The following is a 15,041-nucleotide window of genomic DNA, read 5'->3' as shown; positions in this document are numbered from 1 at the left end:
ATCATGTAAGCAGATATTAAATAGAAGAGGTGAGAGAACGCTGCCCTGCGGAACTCCTGACTTGATGGGTTTTGATTCCGATGTATAAGCATTCACTCTAACGCAAAATTTTCTATCTTCAAGAAATGAGTAAATTAATGCTTTAAGGTATTCCGGAATGTTAGTTTTCAGGACCTTATAGATTAAGCCATATAGCCATACTGAATCAAAGGCTTTAGATATGTCTAAGAACGCAGCTGTTGTGTACTGTTTATTTTCGTACCCTCTTTCTATTATCTCGACTACTCTTGTTAGCTGATGTACTGTTGAGTGACCAGGTGTAAAACCATATTGGATGTTAGGTATGATTGTGATTTTGGGTCGTAAGCGTTCAAAAATCAGTTTTTCGAAAAGTTTACCCAAGGTTGGAAGCAAGCTAATTGGTCTATAGTTTTCAAGATTTCGTTTATTTTTCCCGGGTTTCTTAAACATTAATATTTCAGCCTCTTTCCATGTTTTAGGAAAATATCCCATATTCATACACATATTGAAGATGGAACTTAATATATTTAAAGTCTTATTCGGTAGATTTTTTATCACAGCATTGGGAATGAGGTCGTGGCCAGGAGCTTTTTTAATTGGTAACTTTTTGATAAGCGTTTGCAGTTCTTCTGGTGTTACATGATCTATGGTACTATTGTTAACAGGAAGATTAGTTTCTACATGCTGTCGAATTTTATTTGTGAATGAAAAGCTAGCTTTTGAGAATTGTGGAGTGAATGTTTTCTCTAGATAGTTTGAAAAACCTGTGGCTTTCTCAGCATCTGTACTGTAACTATTTCCTTGATAAGTTAATGTTGGCATAGGTTCGCTTTTTTTGATAATTCTTTTCGTTGTTTTCCACATTACCGGATCATTCGTCTTAATATTTTCTATTAAATTATTGTAAGTATCTATTCGATGTTTATTTAGTTCGTTAGTAAATTGGTGAGTTAAATAGTTAAGTTCTCTTTTAATAGCTGGATCACGTGTCTCTGCCATTCTCTTCTTACACGACTTTTTTGTTTAATCAGTTGAATAATGTAAGATGGAGGAATGTAGTGATTAGAATTAGTAGATGTTTTGGTGGGCTTGAAGCTACTACGTACAGATGTACATATTTTATTGGTAAGAATCCTCAAGTTATTGTCTATGTCAGAAGGCGTTATTATATTGTTTATCGGTATTCTTACTTTTACTACTTCTTCTCTGAATTGTTCCCAATCCACTATTCCATATATTAACCTGGGCCTGATACTTTTAAATTTAGGTTTACGAGCTATTGTTATTATAATCGGTAGATGATCTGAATTTAATTCGTGGATTACTGTTTGTTCAATAGGCAATGATATCAGTTTCGTAACTAGTACGTCTAAGATATCTGGTTGATGATCATTTCTATACGGGTAATAGGTGTATTCATCAGGTGCGTGGATGAGTAACCCTACATCAGTAAGGATGTTGTTTAGGATTTGACCGCTAGGATTGTTGGCTCTACATCCCCAAATTTGGTTTTTACTATTTAAATCTCCTATTACTATGGTTGGTATTGATGAGTTAAACATTATTTCAAAGTCTTTTTTATCTAGTTTGATATTTGGCTGTTTATAAGCACATATAATTCTTAACTTAGTTTTATTTTCGAGATTAACAGTAATTCCTACAACAATAATTAGAACAACTAGGAAAATCTGATTTTTCAAAAAATGTCAAAAAAAACGGTTTTTTCGGTTTTTCTCGCCAAGTTTTTATTTTTTCTATTTGCCGCTTTGGAACAATATAGAACAACTCTAGAACAATCTAGAACAATGAAAAATTTAAAAATTGTAAAATGGGGGCTAACTTCCCGCACTCATTGGATTCTCTGTTATAACGGGATCTGTTACATCGAGGTTATACTGTAATAGAAAAGATTAATTATGGAAATTTTTGTTCATTTTCGCGTCCTTTATTAATTCACCTTTAATAAAAATCCCTATAATTTCCATTGTTTGTTCAATTCTGGTCGGAATCAGAAGAGGTTTTTCCCAGTTTTAATTAAAACAACCCTCGAGTCGGTCTTGAACTTTTATTTTTCCATGGGTTTTCCAATTTTAAAGTACCACTAGAGGAAATTTAAAACGTATTTTACGAAAACTAGATAACAGGTATACGCGCTAGTATGTATTAAAAAAAATTAAAACCCAATTTCAACTCATTTTAAACCTGAAAATTTTATCAATTTATTTTTAATCTAAACAAATACACTTTTCAGAAACTCTTGTTTTGTGTTCTTTAATTTATGTAGCCTTCTAAAACATATCGAATTCGCTACGATCAAAGATGCCTCGAGGTGCTTCGCAATAACAAATTGATTCTCGATATCGGCACAATGGACAGGTCGGCTTGTTCGATTTTATTAAAACCCTACAAACGAGTTTATGCTCCATAAACCCAGCGTACAAAGGTATCGTTTTCCATCATTTCCTTGTCTATCTCAACGAAAAGAATGCTTTTATAGTAAGTTGATGCATCCTCACCAAACCACATTATCAGAAATGAAGTCGCAAAAATTGCTTTAATAAAACTAAAAAGATAAGGGAAATGCAAAATTTTCAGTTCTTAAAGAGAAAAATATGAACTCTGCCGATGACAAGGGTCTGACGTCTTTGTTACTAGCAGGATATAATTCTTAAAACGTTCACGTAGATACGAAATCGATTGACCTCAAAAAATCTTACTAATAAAGTTAGTTTAAGTTAGTTTAATTATATCCATACAAAGAGTTTCAATTTAACTTATGACTAACTCGGATTTTCCAGGTTCACGGAACTTGGGGTCTGCCGGGATTCGTTTGCGATTTCTACATCGCCATGGACGTTACCTGTTCCACTTCGTCAATTTTTAATTTGGTTGCAATATCGATAGATAGGTAAGTTTATCGACGGCAATTATTGTTAATGGAAGTCTAGAATTGTTCCTTTAGACCATATCGTTAGTACCGAAATTGGTATTAAACCCTCGGCATCTGCGAATTCCCCACGTCTCCCCCAAAAAGATTAATTGCGCAACATAAATTCACGACCACCCCAACCTAACTAATGTTGCGTTTAAGAGTTTTGCGAACGATAAAAACAACGGATTATTTTTTTGGATTGATGATTTCACTATTATTTAATTTTTTTTGGCTTGGTTTGTTTTTAACGATCTCATTTTGGCAAAAACACGAATTGAGCTGCGGTATTTCAATTTTATTTTGAATTTTGTTTTTCCAGGAATAAAAAATAACCACTTTGTTATTTTATTCATGAAATGACCCCAAAGCTTTATTAATAAAATTTCTTTTTTAAGGTATATAGCAGTTACGCAACCTATTAAATACGCCAAACATAAGAACAATAGAAGAGTATGGCTTACGATCGCTTTGGTTTGGGTAATATCGGCTGCCATTGGATCCCCAATTGTTCTCGGCCTCAATAATACCCCCGATCGCGTTGCAGACGCCTGCCTTTTCTACAATAGCGACTTTATAATCTACTCAAGCCTCTCATCTTTCTACATTCCTTGCATTATTATGGTTTTTCTATATTACAATATCTTTAAGGTTAGGAACCCGAAGAAGTTGTAATGTTATTCGGTTAATTTTTGATTTAATGTTAATTTAGGCTTTGAGAAAAAGAGCTTTACAAGCGAAAATGAGTAGGAAACCTTTACCGCACGAAATCAAGCCGGGATCTGTGATAGAAAACGTGGCCAACACAAGAAAATTGGCCGAAACGACTTTGGGGCCGACCACGGTGGAAGAACCGGCTACAAACACCGGATCTGGGTCGGGAGATGAAGACGATGATGGTCCAGAAGTCGACTGCCACGTTATCTCCAACGATAAAAGCACAGAATTCATTTTAACAACGGTTGCTGAAGAAGCCACGTAAGAAATAACTTCTTATATTAATAACAAATTCAAATTCACCCTGTATATACGGAAACGTTTGGGGGTGAGAAATGTCAGAGTTCTCTCGCTCGCTATTTGCAATTCAATTATTCCCTTGATGAGATTCCCGAGAGCTATTATCCGTGCTCATCATCGTTTCTCTAAGAGGTGGATCCACGTCTCGAAATCGATTTTTGCTCTTCATAACCAAAATGTTTTAAAACATCACTTTCAATTACAGGATACCGACCATTGCAACCTTAACTTCTCCGGCTACGTTAGCGGATCCGAATGGCAATAACGACTCCGGTTACGCTCCGAGTCAAACCGAAACCGTACTTCCGGAAAGTCCACGAAGAAGTAAACTTTTACAGGCGGCAAAACGAAATGGGGCGGCCCCGGATACTGAAATGAGGTGAGCGGGTTATTTTTGATTTGAAATTTTGGAAGATGAGATATTTTTGTTGATAAAGGACCGCGGTAACCGGAGTAAATTCAGGATCGGCGCGATCAACAGGGTCGAAGAAGGAGCGAAAAGCGACCGCCGGCGCCAGGTTTACAATATACAAGGTGAACAAAGCCAGTAAGAAAAAGAGGGAGAAATCGAGCGCGAGAAAGGAGCGGAAAGCGACGAAAACGCTTGCCATTGTACTCGGTATGATGATTTATGAATTTTAATAACCGTAGCCTTTAGTGTAGAGTAAAACGGTATTTTTTTTTAATCCATTTCCCTCGCTTCACATTTTCGCGATAACACAAACGCTGATAAAAAATTTATGACTTTCGCAGGCGTTTTCTTAATATGTTGGGTCCCATTCTTCACGTGCAATATCATGGACGCAATGTGCAGCAAATTGGGCTTGAATTGTCAACCGGGAGTTGCAGCTTTTTTATTGACAACTTGGCTAGGTTACATGAACAGCTTCGTCAACCCAGTTATCTACACCATTTTCAACCCCGAATTCAGAAAAGCCTTCAAGAAATTAATGTGTTGGACAACTTAAAATTAAAAAGCTTCCAATGTAATCTTTAGTAAATAATAATAAATCTAAGTAAGTTGGGATGGACAATCTATTCAGATATTGCAACATCTCAACTTTTTAGATTTATTATTATAAATGTTATGATTTAATAATTTTTGCTCAAAAATTAAATAACTATTCGCTAAAGAATTATAAATACAATAGAGAACCTGTGTACCTAAGTAGTCCAATGATTGATAAAGGGATTTATTTCGTTGTTAAGATGTTAAAAAAATTGCTGTTAATTAATTGTTTTATCAAATAAAAAAAGAAAAAAACTGACACGAATTTATTAAGAACATATCATGAATTTGTTAATAAGTTTTGTTATCAAGGCGAGTGTGGGGAGAAGATTCCTTCGAAATAAGCAAAGAAAAAACGGCAATACATAATAAAATGAACAAGATGTTTTTGTAGATTAGGTTGTAAAGAGGTTTTATACTGTTCTTTGTAAATAAATCTTTAAATTATTATAAATCCCGGCTCCTCTTTATGAATAAATAGAATAAACACTAAAAAGTGTCGTGCATACAGTATTAGATGAATTAAAATAATAAAATCTATCAAAAAAAGAAAAAACGTAAAAACCGTTTTCATACCTCATTTTTTGTACATTTCCTCAACGACATTTTAAAAATTGTTGTTCAAATATGTTCAATAAAAATTTCAAATCGAAAATAATTTTTATTGAACATACGATATTAATAATAATTTAAGATATTTTAATGGATTCGATAGTGTTATATTGTAAAATATCAACGAGCCCCCAATTTTACAATGCAACACAAATTTGGAAAACGTTTGAAATTAAAACCGCACCGGAGAATTAATTAATTTAATTCGTGAAAACTTACGCTTATTCTCTCGATTACTTAAATGTAATACTTGTAATATAGTATTGTATTATAAAAAAAAATAGGATCAGATGCTGTGGAGAAACTATCAAATTGTTGTAAAATAAAGCTAAATTTCTTAAATTCTCAGCATTTTAATACAAAAAAAATCATTGACTATAATTAATCAGCACAGAAGGAAAAAAATATTAAAGACTAGGTTACAATTACTCACAACACTTATTTACAATAAAAAAAAACTAAAAAAAAAATCGTTTTACTCTTAATTATTCAGCTATTTGTTGGTGATAACCCTGTACGTACTGATACTGTGGAGCGTTTACATATTGCGGCTGTGGGACACTATGCGCTTCCTGTTGGACATATTGCACAGTGTATTGTTGTGGGACGGCGTAAACGAGCTGTTGCGGAATAGAAGCCGCCTGTTTCGGTGTCCCCACCTGTTGATAAACAACTTGCTGAGGTTGTTTTGACGCCGTTTGGAACGTTTGCGGCGCTTGGCTATAAATTTGCAATTTTTCTTGTTGACTTGGATACGTTACTTGAGGAAGTTCGACTTTTCCTGGTTTATAAACAAATTGAGGTTGTTGATAATAAGTTTGTTGTTGTTGTTGTTGTGGCTGGGCTGGTTGTTGCTGAGCTGATTGATGGTGAGTTGGTACTTGGTAAGTTTGTTGGGCAGTTTGATGAGGAAATTGTCTTGATGATGGTTGTTCGGCTCCTTTTCCAATCGATTGTTGCAAAACTCCTAGGTTTGAATAAGTAACCAGAGGACTTTGAAATTTAAAACTGGAAACATCAGCTGCTGAGGAATATTGAATCGGATGGTGTTGTTGTTGCTGTTGTTGAGTCGAGACTTGATGTTGCTCATGTGTGTAAGTCAACTAAAATTAAACAGATCAATTTAATTCGAGTGTTTTATTGCAATTAAGTATAAGCCCAAGTTTAAAAAAATAATAATTGAAATAACTACATAGTTATGTAATTCTTAATATCAGTTTGCAGAACAATTCATATCTCTCTGGCTACAAAATTACTTAAATTTTAGGTTGAAGAAAGTTTGGAAAACAGTTTGAAGAATTACTCAAGTGTCTAAATGCATAGAAATTCATATTTCAGTTTGAAATTTCGTTTGCAGGAACATTTAAGACATAAATGCTAATGAAGTTTATGTTTCAATTTGGCAAAAATCTTAGAAACCATTTAGAATGATTATTTGAGTAACTAATTGCATAAAAATTTATGCCCCGGTTTAGTATTAATGTCTAGAAAGATACTATCAACCTCATTGCAAAGAAATCTAAATTTTAATGTAGGCAGAGTTTTGGAAACCAATCTAAACGCATAGAAATTCAGGTTTTACCTTGAAAATTCTTTTGCAGAAAGATTTAAGTCATTAATACTTTCATACATCTCATTGTATTAATATGTAATTTTGATATAAACTCAATATAGATATAGACGCAACCTACTTGGAGTTTTAACTATGTACGAATTTGACTTAGCAATGATGTGTTAGGTTAAATATTAAGTATACAGAGTTGTCTGCATCAAAGACAATGTAGTTTATTATGAGCATGATAGAGGCTTGAAGTATATTTGGTCGAGGTAATAATAAAGTCAAAGGCATAATGGAGAATTAATGCAGATGTCAAAAATTTGGTCTATATTTAATAAAAAACAATGTAGGAAGAGTTTTGATGTCTGTGTGCAAACTTGACTTGATAGCCAAGCTTGACAAGCTTGATAAGGACGATATGCATCTGTACTAAATACCGTTTTGATGCAGACAATATAGATATTTAATACAGTCTAGGTGCAAGATGATGGACACTTATCTTGATAGAAATATGATGAAGACATTTTGTAGAGATAACGTGATAATGATGTGACTTGAAGTCGAGTGAGGGGAGAAGATTCCTTCAAAATAAGTAAAGAAAAAACGGCAATACATAATAAAATGAACAAGATGTTTTTGTAGATTAGGTTGTAATGAGGATTTACACTGTTCTTTGTAAATAAATATCTAAATAAATTTTTATTTTAGGTTGAAAACATTTTGGAAACCAATTTGAAGCATTACTCAAGTTTCTAAATGCATAGAAATTTAGGTTTCAGTTTGAAAATCCATTTGCAGGAAAATTCAAGTATTTGGATGCAATGAAGGTTTGACAAAAACCTTGGAAACCATTTAGAATGGTTTTTCAAGTACCTAATTGCATAAAAATTCATACCGTGATTTAATATTAGTTTCCAAAAAGATTCAATCAACCTCATTGCAAAGATATCTAAATTTTAATTTAGGCAGAGTTTTGGAATCCAGTCTAAACGCATAGAGATTCAGGTTTCATTTTGAAAATTTGTTTGTAGAAAGGTTCAAGTCATTAAAACTTACATGTCATTGTATGAATATATAATTTTGATGGAAACTCGATGTAGATATGTAGATATAGACGCAACCTTGCTGGAGTCTTGAAGTATACTTGGCCGAAGTAGTAATAAAGTGAAAGCCATATTGGAGACGTCAAATACTTGATGTATATTTAATAAAAAACAATGTAGGAAGAGTTTTGATGTATATCTGACAGAGATATGATGCAGTCTTGGTGGAATTTTGACTCTGTGCAGACTTAATTTGGTAGAAATAAGGTGAATACTTCATTCAGCCGTTTTGATGCAGACCCTGTAGATGGTTAACACAGTTTTGGGGCATAGTTGATGAAGACTTAACTTGATAGAAACAGGCTGAAGGGGTTTTGTAGGAATAATGCAGATGATGGAAGGTTCTGGCAAGGAGTTGAATTTGTCTTGATGAAAGCATAAGTCATGGTGATTTGATGTAGTCCTCAAGGATTTGATGGAGATTTAATAAAGATGATTTTATGCATTCCTCCTGGATGCTGTATTGACACAGGCCTGATAGAGACATGATGCAGTCTTTTTCACCAAACTAAAAAGCGGACTGCTTCTGCATATTCAGGTGTAAACATTTATTAACTACCACATCTTATAAATTCTGTTGAAACTCAAAAAAAATTAAAGTATTTTGAAAATGGCTAAAAATGGTTGCTGTATCATTAGCAATCATATCTAAAGAATCAAAATTGTCGTATGTTTTTGGAAACGTTTGACAGAACACCATTGGTAGATTGTGAATTTTGTACGACCTCTCAACATCCAAAAAATTGACTGGAGTTGACTTCTTGTAGCATGGGATGTAGCACAAAGATCCAAAACAACATCGCCCAACCAAGAAATCTAGCATAAAATTGCCTTATCTTGTAAATACGTCACTTTCTACGGCGTGTTTAGTATTGTTTGCAAAAATTGTATTGAAAAATGAATTACTACATAAACATTAGTAAACGAATTTGTGAACCTCATTCCTCAACTTGATAATTAGTCCAGAATAATCTGCAAACTTGAATACAACTCGTTACAAGTTAAGTTATACAAGTTAAATGATCTTGTAATTTGGAATCGCTGCAAAAATTAATTTATGCCGTAGACTATTTATAAAATTTGCGAATGCGGATCAATTTCAAGAAGCGATCGAGTGAAAATTTTAAAAAGATTTAATATTATGGGGGTATCATAATACATTTTATAATTAAAAATTCATTATAATTATCGATGAAAATAAATTAGCGTTAGAGCTTGCAATAAATTATAGTATGAGGATAAATTTTCCGGTATTAATTATATGTATAAATAAATTATAACATGATTTTGTATTTTTAAATTAATACATGCATCCTAATTATTGTTTTAGAATTTATTTCAATTTCTATTAATAAATACGTTTCTCTTGAGTAATCATTATGATTGTCAAGTAATTATTTAACCAGATGCTTTTAATTAACTTTCTAAAAGATGCCGATTGCCGTTTAAGTATCGTTAAAAAAAGAGAAAGGATTCATTATTTTGTAAAACACATTACCTTTTGTGGAGCAGGAACTGTTTTAATAGCAGCTGAGTTTTGTAACGTCGCATATTGAACGGTTTGTTGTGCAGGTTGATAAACTTGTTGCTGTTTTTGTAATCGGTCATGTAATTGTTGGGATTGTAATTGTTGAGATTGTAATTGTTGATTTTGTAACTGTTGATGTTGTAACTGTTGAGATTGAGATTGTTGTGGGACATAAGTTATCTGTGCCAAATTCGGTTGAGGAATATATTTATAAGTTTGTGGTACGATGTAATTAAATTGTGGTGGAGTATAAGTTTGTGCTTTACTCTGGAAAACATAACTAGGTTGTTGCGGGTACTTGCCACCATCTTGGGTTGATGTCGTTTCTTGGGCTGAAGAAGATGCAGGTTTTCCCGTACTTGAATTGTATTCCTCGGATCCCCGTTTGTGTTGATCCGCAGCAAAGCTGATCCCGAAGAAGGTTACCAAGAGCACCTGAAAGAATTAATTTTCAAAACTTTCTCAAACTTTTTTTTTTTTGGCAAAACACTCACGACGGAAACTTTCATCTTTTCGCGAGAACTCGTACAGCAGCAGGAGAAGAATGAAGACAACGTTCTGGTTTGTACTATATATAAGCCACTTCCTACCTTTCTCCAAAGTTCTTCGTGGGGTAACTAAATTGATGATTTTATTTAGAACGTCCATATGTATTAAACATTTAAAATTTATAGATTGTAATAATTTAAAATAATTATTTTCGAATTAATTAAATTCAACTCGTTTCATAAATGATTTAAAAATAGATTTTATTATATTGAAATAATTTTCAATAAGTATTATTAAAAAATATTCAATACCATGACGAATTAGAACTTTATTAACATTGAAAATTTGCAAAGGAATTAGAAAGTATGTGGATCTTTTCGACGATTTCGTACAGTCAATGTACCATTCACGCATCGTTGCATTGTTTTCCACAACGATAGGATGAAAGTTGAATGTCCGTCGTTGGTTAACCCTTTTATATTGGTCCGTTACCTTCACCGCAAATAAATTGGTAGGACCTTAATGGGTTTGAGCTAATCACCTCTTCTCTTTCACTTCGAAAACTGAACTCCAGCTGAAAGTTCAAGTTACCAAGAAAGTCTTTTTTCTGAAAATGAACGTTTCCGGTCTCAAATGCTATAAAAAAATAATGTAAAAGGATTTTCAACTTCACCTTCCACTTTGTTTTAGAGACTATTAATATATATTAACACGATTTTTTTGTTGGGTTCAAAAAGAAATTGACTTTCTTTAAAAAGGCGATGTCGCTTTCGTCTCGATAAAAGAATATCATATTAGGAATGTAGAGCATACTCTCTTTTGGGATTCAGTAAAATCTCAATATAACGGAATTCGTTAGAACGGACAGCGGATGTAACACATTTAAATATAAATGTTAGTGTTCATAGACAAAATCAATGTTTATTGATAAACTCGTTATAAATTCATTAGAAAATTAATATCTCAAAAACGAAAAGAGATTTTTCAAAATGGACTTGACTACTGAAAAGGGGATGCTTTAATTAATAAACGGTCAAAAGTTGATACTAATTTTCCGAAAAAACGATTTTTCACAAATTATTAAACTGAATCGATAAAAATGTAAAAACACCCTTAAAATCGAATTATATTTAAGAATTAATATCTCAAAAACGAAAAGAGATTTTTCAAAACGGACTTGATTTCTAAAAAGGGGATGCTTTAATTAATATACGATGAGAGTTTTAAAACAATTTTCCAAAGAACCGATTTTCCACACATTTTTAAACTTAATCCATATAAATTTCAAAATATCCTTTAAATCGAATTAAATTAAAAGACGAATATCTCAAAAACGAATAGAGATTTTTCAAAACGGATTTGATTTCTAAAAAGGGAACGCTTTAATTTATAAACGGTGAGAGTTTCAAAATAATTTTCCAAAAAACCGATTTTCCACCCAGTTTTAAACTTAATCCATAACACTTTAAAAATATCCTCAAAATCGAATTGGATTTAACAATTAATATTTCAAAAACGAAAAGAGACTTTTCAAAACGGACGTGATTTCTAAAAAGGGGATGCTTTAATTAATAAACGGTGAGAGTTTCATAATAATTTTCCAAAAAATCGATTTTCCACAAATTTTTAAACTTAATCAATAACAATTTAAAAATTCTCAAAATCGATTTGGATTTAACAATTAATATCTCAAAAACGATAAGAGATTTTTCAAAATGGACTTGACTACTGAAAAGGGGACGCTTTAATTAATAAACGGTCAAAAGTTGATACTAATTTTCCAAAGAAACGATTTTTCACAAATTATTAAACTGAATCGATAAAAATGTAAAAACACCCTTAAAATCGAATTATATTTAAGAATTAATATCTCAAAAACGAAAAGAGATTTTTCAAAACGGACTTGATTTCTAAAAATGGGATGCTTTAGTTAATAAACGGTGAGAGTTTCAAAATAATTTTCCAAACAAACAATTTAAAAATTCTCAAAACCGAATTAGACTTAAGAATTAATATTTCAAAAACGAAAGGAGACTTTTCAAAACGGACTTTATTTCTAAAAAGGGGATGAGTTAGTTAATAAACAGTGAGAGTTTTAAAACAATTTTCCAAAAGACCGATTTTCCACACATTTTTAAACTTGATCAACAATCATTTAAAAATTTCCTCAAAATCGAATTGGATATAAGAATTAATATCTCAAAAACGGATAGAGATTTTTCAAAACGGGCTTGATTTCTAAAAAGGCAACGCTTTAATTAATAAACGGTGAGAGTTTCAATATAATTTTCCAAAAAACCGATTTTCCACCCATTTTTAAATTTAATCAATAACAATTTAAAAATATTTTCATAGTCGAATTGGATTTAAAAATTAATATCTCAAAAACGAATAGAGATTTTTCAAAACGGACTTGATTTCTAAGAAGGGAACGCTTTAATTAATAAACGGTGAGAGTTTCAAAATAATTTTCCAAAAAACCGAGTTTCCATCCATTTTTAAACTTAATCATTAAAAATTTAAAAACATCCTTAAAATCGAATTTGTTTCTTAAATTTGTATAAAACCCATTTTTTGGAGTATGAGTATAAAATTTTTTCAAATTATTAATAAAAGTGTCTTCTTTCCAACAAACCAAACCGTTTTGAAAAATCACTTTTAGTTTTTGAGAAACAAGTTTTTGAAATTTTAATCGATAATTTTTAAAATTCGTTATAAAATTAATTTCTTGAAGGATCCTTGTTAAAGTATCACCAATTATTAATTAAAGCATCCTCTTTTTAATGAAAAAGGCCGTTTTGAAAAATCGTTTTTGGTTATTGAGAAATAAATTTTTGAAATGATCGACAATTTTATCGAATTTTCTAATCTTCGCCGATTAAGTTTTAAAAATTCGTATAAAATTCATTTCTGGGAATATGAGCATGAAATTTTCTCAAATTATTAATTAAAGTGTCCTTTTTCCAATGAACCAAACCGTTTTGAAAAATCACTTTTAGTTTTTGAGAAATAAATTTTTGAAATTTTAATGAAATTTTCGAGGTTACAATTTTTATTCAAAATTCGTTATAATATTCATTTCTTGAGGGATCCTTGTGGAATTATTAACTAAAGTATCCTTTTTTTAATGAAAAAATTCAGAAAACAGGTCCGTAATTTGTTTTTCTTAAATAAAATTATAATGAGAATAAATAAGAAAAAAAAACATAAAGATATGTTAACAACAACACCAATTAAAAACGACCTCAAGTCAATGACATTCTTGTTTATAACGAAAACAAAGAGGCTTATTAACCTAGTATTTAGCATAATATCATGATATAACGATAAAGAAGTGATTGTTTTAAGTTTATAATTAAAAAATCACCAATCCAACCTGCACAAATAAATAAATGTATTTGTAATTTTTTTTTAGGGCAATAACTCTCTTATAATTAATAGAATCACTGGGATATAACGATTTAAAGATTATTAATAATTAAAACTCACCTCTTTACCTCTTTTAAAACTTTTTCTATCCATACTTAATGACCCGTCGGGTTAAGGTCAATTTCTGGTCACCGCAAATATTGCAACAAATACGCACTTTGACTCAATTTCATACCCCGGCCTTATGACAATGATTAAAAAAATTACTCCTAGACACGCAAAGTTTTGTAGACAATGGCCCCCTTGTTGCTTCCTTTTAACCTTAAACTATGTCGCAATAAGAGGAAGGGATGTTTTACCTTCAAACGTAATATGTATATAAGTGTTGAGTTTAAATTGAATACTTTAGAAGCTATTTCTAAGTTGAAAAATAACCCTAAGTGTTCAAGATGTACAAAACATTTTTGGTAAGATTTTAAATCATTTAATTTAAATTAAATTAATTCAAAATTCGTGTAGGGTTTGTTGCTGTTTTGTTTCGTTTTGGTGATTTTTGCTGAGGATGAAGAATTAATCCAAGATAAAAAGATCGCTAAGCGTGGTCTTTTATATGGTGGTTATGGGGGGTATGGTGGATATGGAGGTTATGGAGGATATGGGGGATATGGAGGTTATGGGTTTGGTTATGGATACCCATATTCTTACGGATATCATTCTCCGTATTATTCAAAATATTACGGAGGTGGTTTCGGACACGGTTATTATTATCCATCGTATTCTTATTCGAGTTTTGGATTAGGACATGGTTTGGGTTATGTATATGGTCATGGATGGTACTAAATCAAAAAGAAATTTCGGTTATGTATATGGTACTGTAAATATTAAGTTTAAAACATTTTATTTTCAATTTTTATACATTTTAGTCTTAAAAAGCAATAATTTTCGGAACAATACATTTTTCTTCTAATAAACGTTATCTTTTATTAAACACTAATCTTAACCATTTCGCTTTCACCCTTTTGCGTTCTAACGTAAATATAATTACGAGCAATTTTCGGTGAACACAGGTTTTTACTCTCGGCCATAAAAGGACCTCAGTATGAATTTTTTTATAGCCCATAATTTTTAGCTTTAGTGTAAAAGTCGCAATGATGTAGTACACTTTGCTATTTTTTTTTGTTTTGAACTTTTCCGTTGACGGTAATATCCATTTAGCACAAATTGTGTTTGTGAACAAACTTTCTAATTGCTTCAATCAGAGCAAAATCCATGTGCCATTGTCGGCGATTTCGCTTTTCACTAATTTTTTCCATTGCGTAACGTGTTTTCTTGGGTCACGGCGGTGACCACACCCCGAAGAGAGTTTTAACTCTGGATACGATTCAAGAAGCGGTTAACATAAAAGC

At 31.8% G+C, this 15,041-nt stretch overlaps 3 protein-coding genes across 4 annotated transcripts in view; 2 read left to right on the top strand and 1 right to left on the bottom strand.

The window, feature by feature from the left end:
- The window catches only part of LOC111413254 (dopamine D2-like receptor), a 127,364-nt gene extending 121,433 nt beyond the window's left edge, over positions 1-5,931 (top strand). For both annotated transcript variants that reach the window (XM_071200086.1, XM_071200085.1), the window contains exons 2-7: positions 2,820-2,929; positions 3,349-3,601; positions 3,663-3,928; positions 4,173-4,346; positions 4,405-4,586; positions 4,721-5,931. In XM_071200086.1, the coding sequence (XP_071056187.1) occupies positions 2,820-2,929; positions 3,349-3,601; positions 3,663-3,928; positions 4,173-4,346; positions 4,405-4,586; positions 4,721-4,935 (1,200 nt within the window). In that variant the 3' untranslated portion in view covers positions 4,936-5,931. The remainder of the gene's footprint in view (positions 1-2,819; positions 2,930-3,348; positions 3,602-3,662; positions 3,929-4,172; positions 4,347-4,404; positions 4,587-4,720) is intronic.
- Positions 5,922-10,366, bottom strand: LOC111413197 (bromodomain-containing protein DDB_G0280777-like). Its single transcript, XM_023044093.2, has 3 exons — positions 10,272-10,366; positions 9,748-10,212; positions 5,922-6,691 (listed from the first exon to the last, which is right to left on the bottom strand). Exons 1-3 carry the CDS (start codon positions 10,284-10,286, stop codon positions 6,074-6,076), a joined length of 1,098 nt encoding a protein of 365 aa, XP_022899861.2. The 5' UTR covers positions 10,287-10,366; the 3' UTR covers positions 5,922-6,073.
- A 3,669-nt stretch (positions 10,367-14,035) lies between these two features.
- LOC111413208 (keratin-associated protein 19-5-like) lies at positions 14,036-14,606 on the top strand. Its single transcript, XM_023044103.2, has 2 exons — positions 14,036-14,102; positions 14,155-14,606. The coding sequence occupies exons 1-2, from the start codon at positions 14,085-14,087 to the stop codon at positions 14,473-14,475; spliced, it is 339 nt and encodes a 112-aa protein (XP_022899871.2). The 5' UTR covers positions 14,036-14,084; the 3' UTR covers positions 14,476-14,606.
- Positions 14,607-15,041: the final 435 nt, after the last annotated feature.

Source organism: Onthophagus taurus, chromosome 11, assembly GCF_036711975.1.
Source record: "Onthophagus taurus isolate NC chromosome 11, IU_Otau_3.0, whole genome shotgun sequence".
In the NCBI taxonomy this organism is placed as follows: domain Eukaryota; kingdom Metazoa; phylum Arthropoda; class Insecta; order Coleoptera; family Scarabaeidae; genus Onthophagus; species Onthophagus taurus.
Note: the sequence above shows the minus strand (reverse complement) of the source record. Positions and strands in the feature narration are given on the sequence as shown.

Bases quoted from the DNA above. Each gene is read 5' to 3' on its own strand.
- LOC111413197 (XM_023044093.2), bottom strand. The intron at 6,692-9,747 runs GTAATGTGTTTT...GTTTAATTTTAG, and splicing joins CAGTTCCTGCTCCACAAAAG to TTGACTTACACACATGAGCA.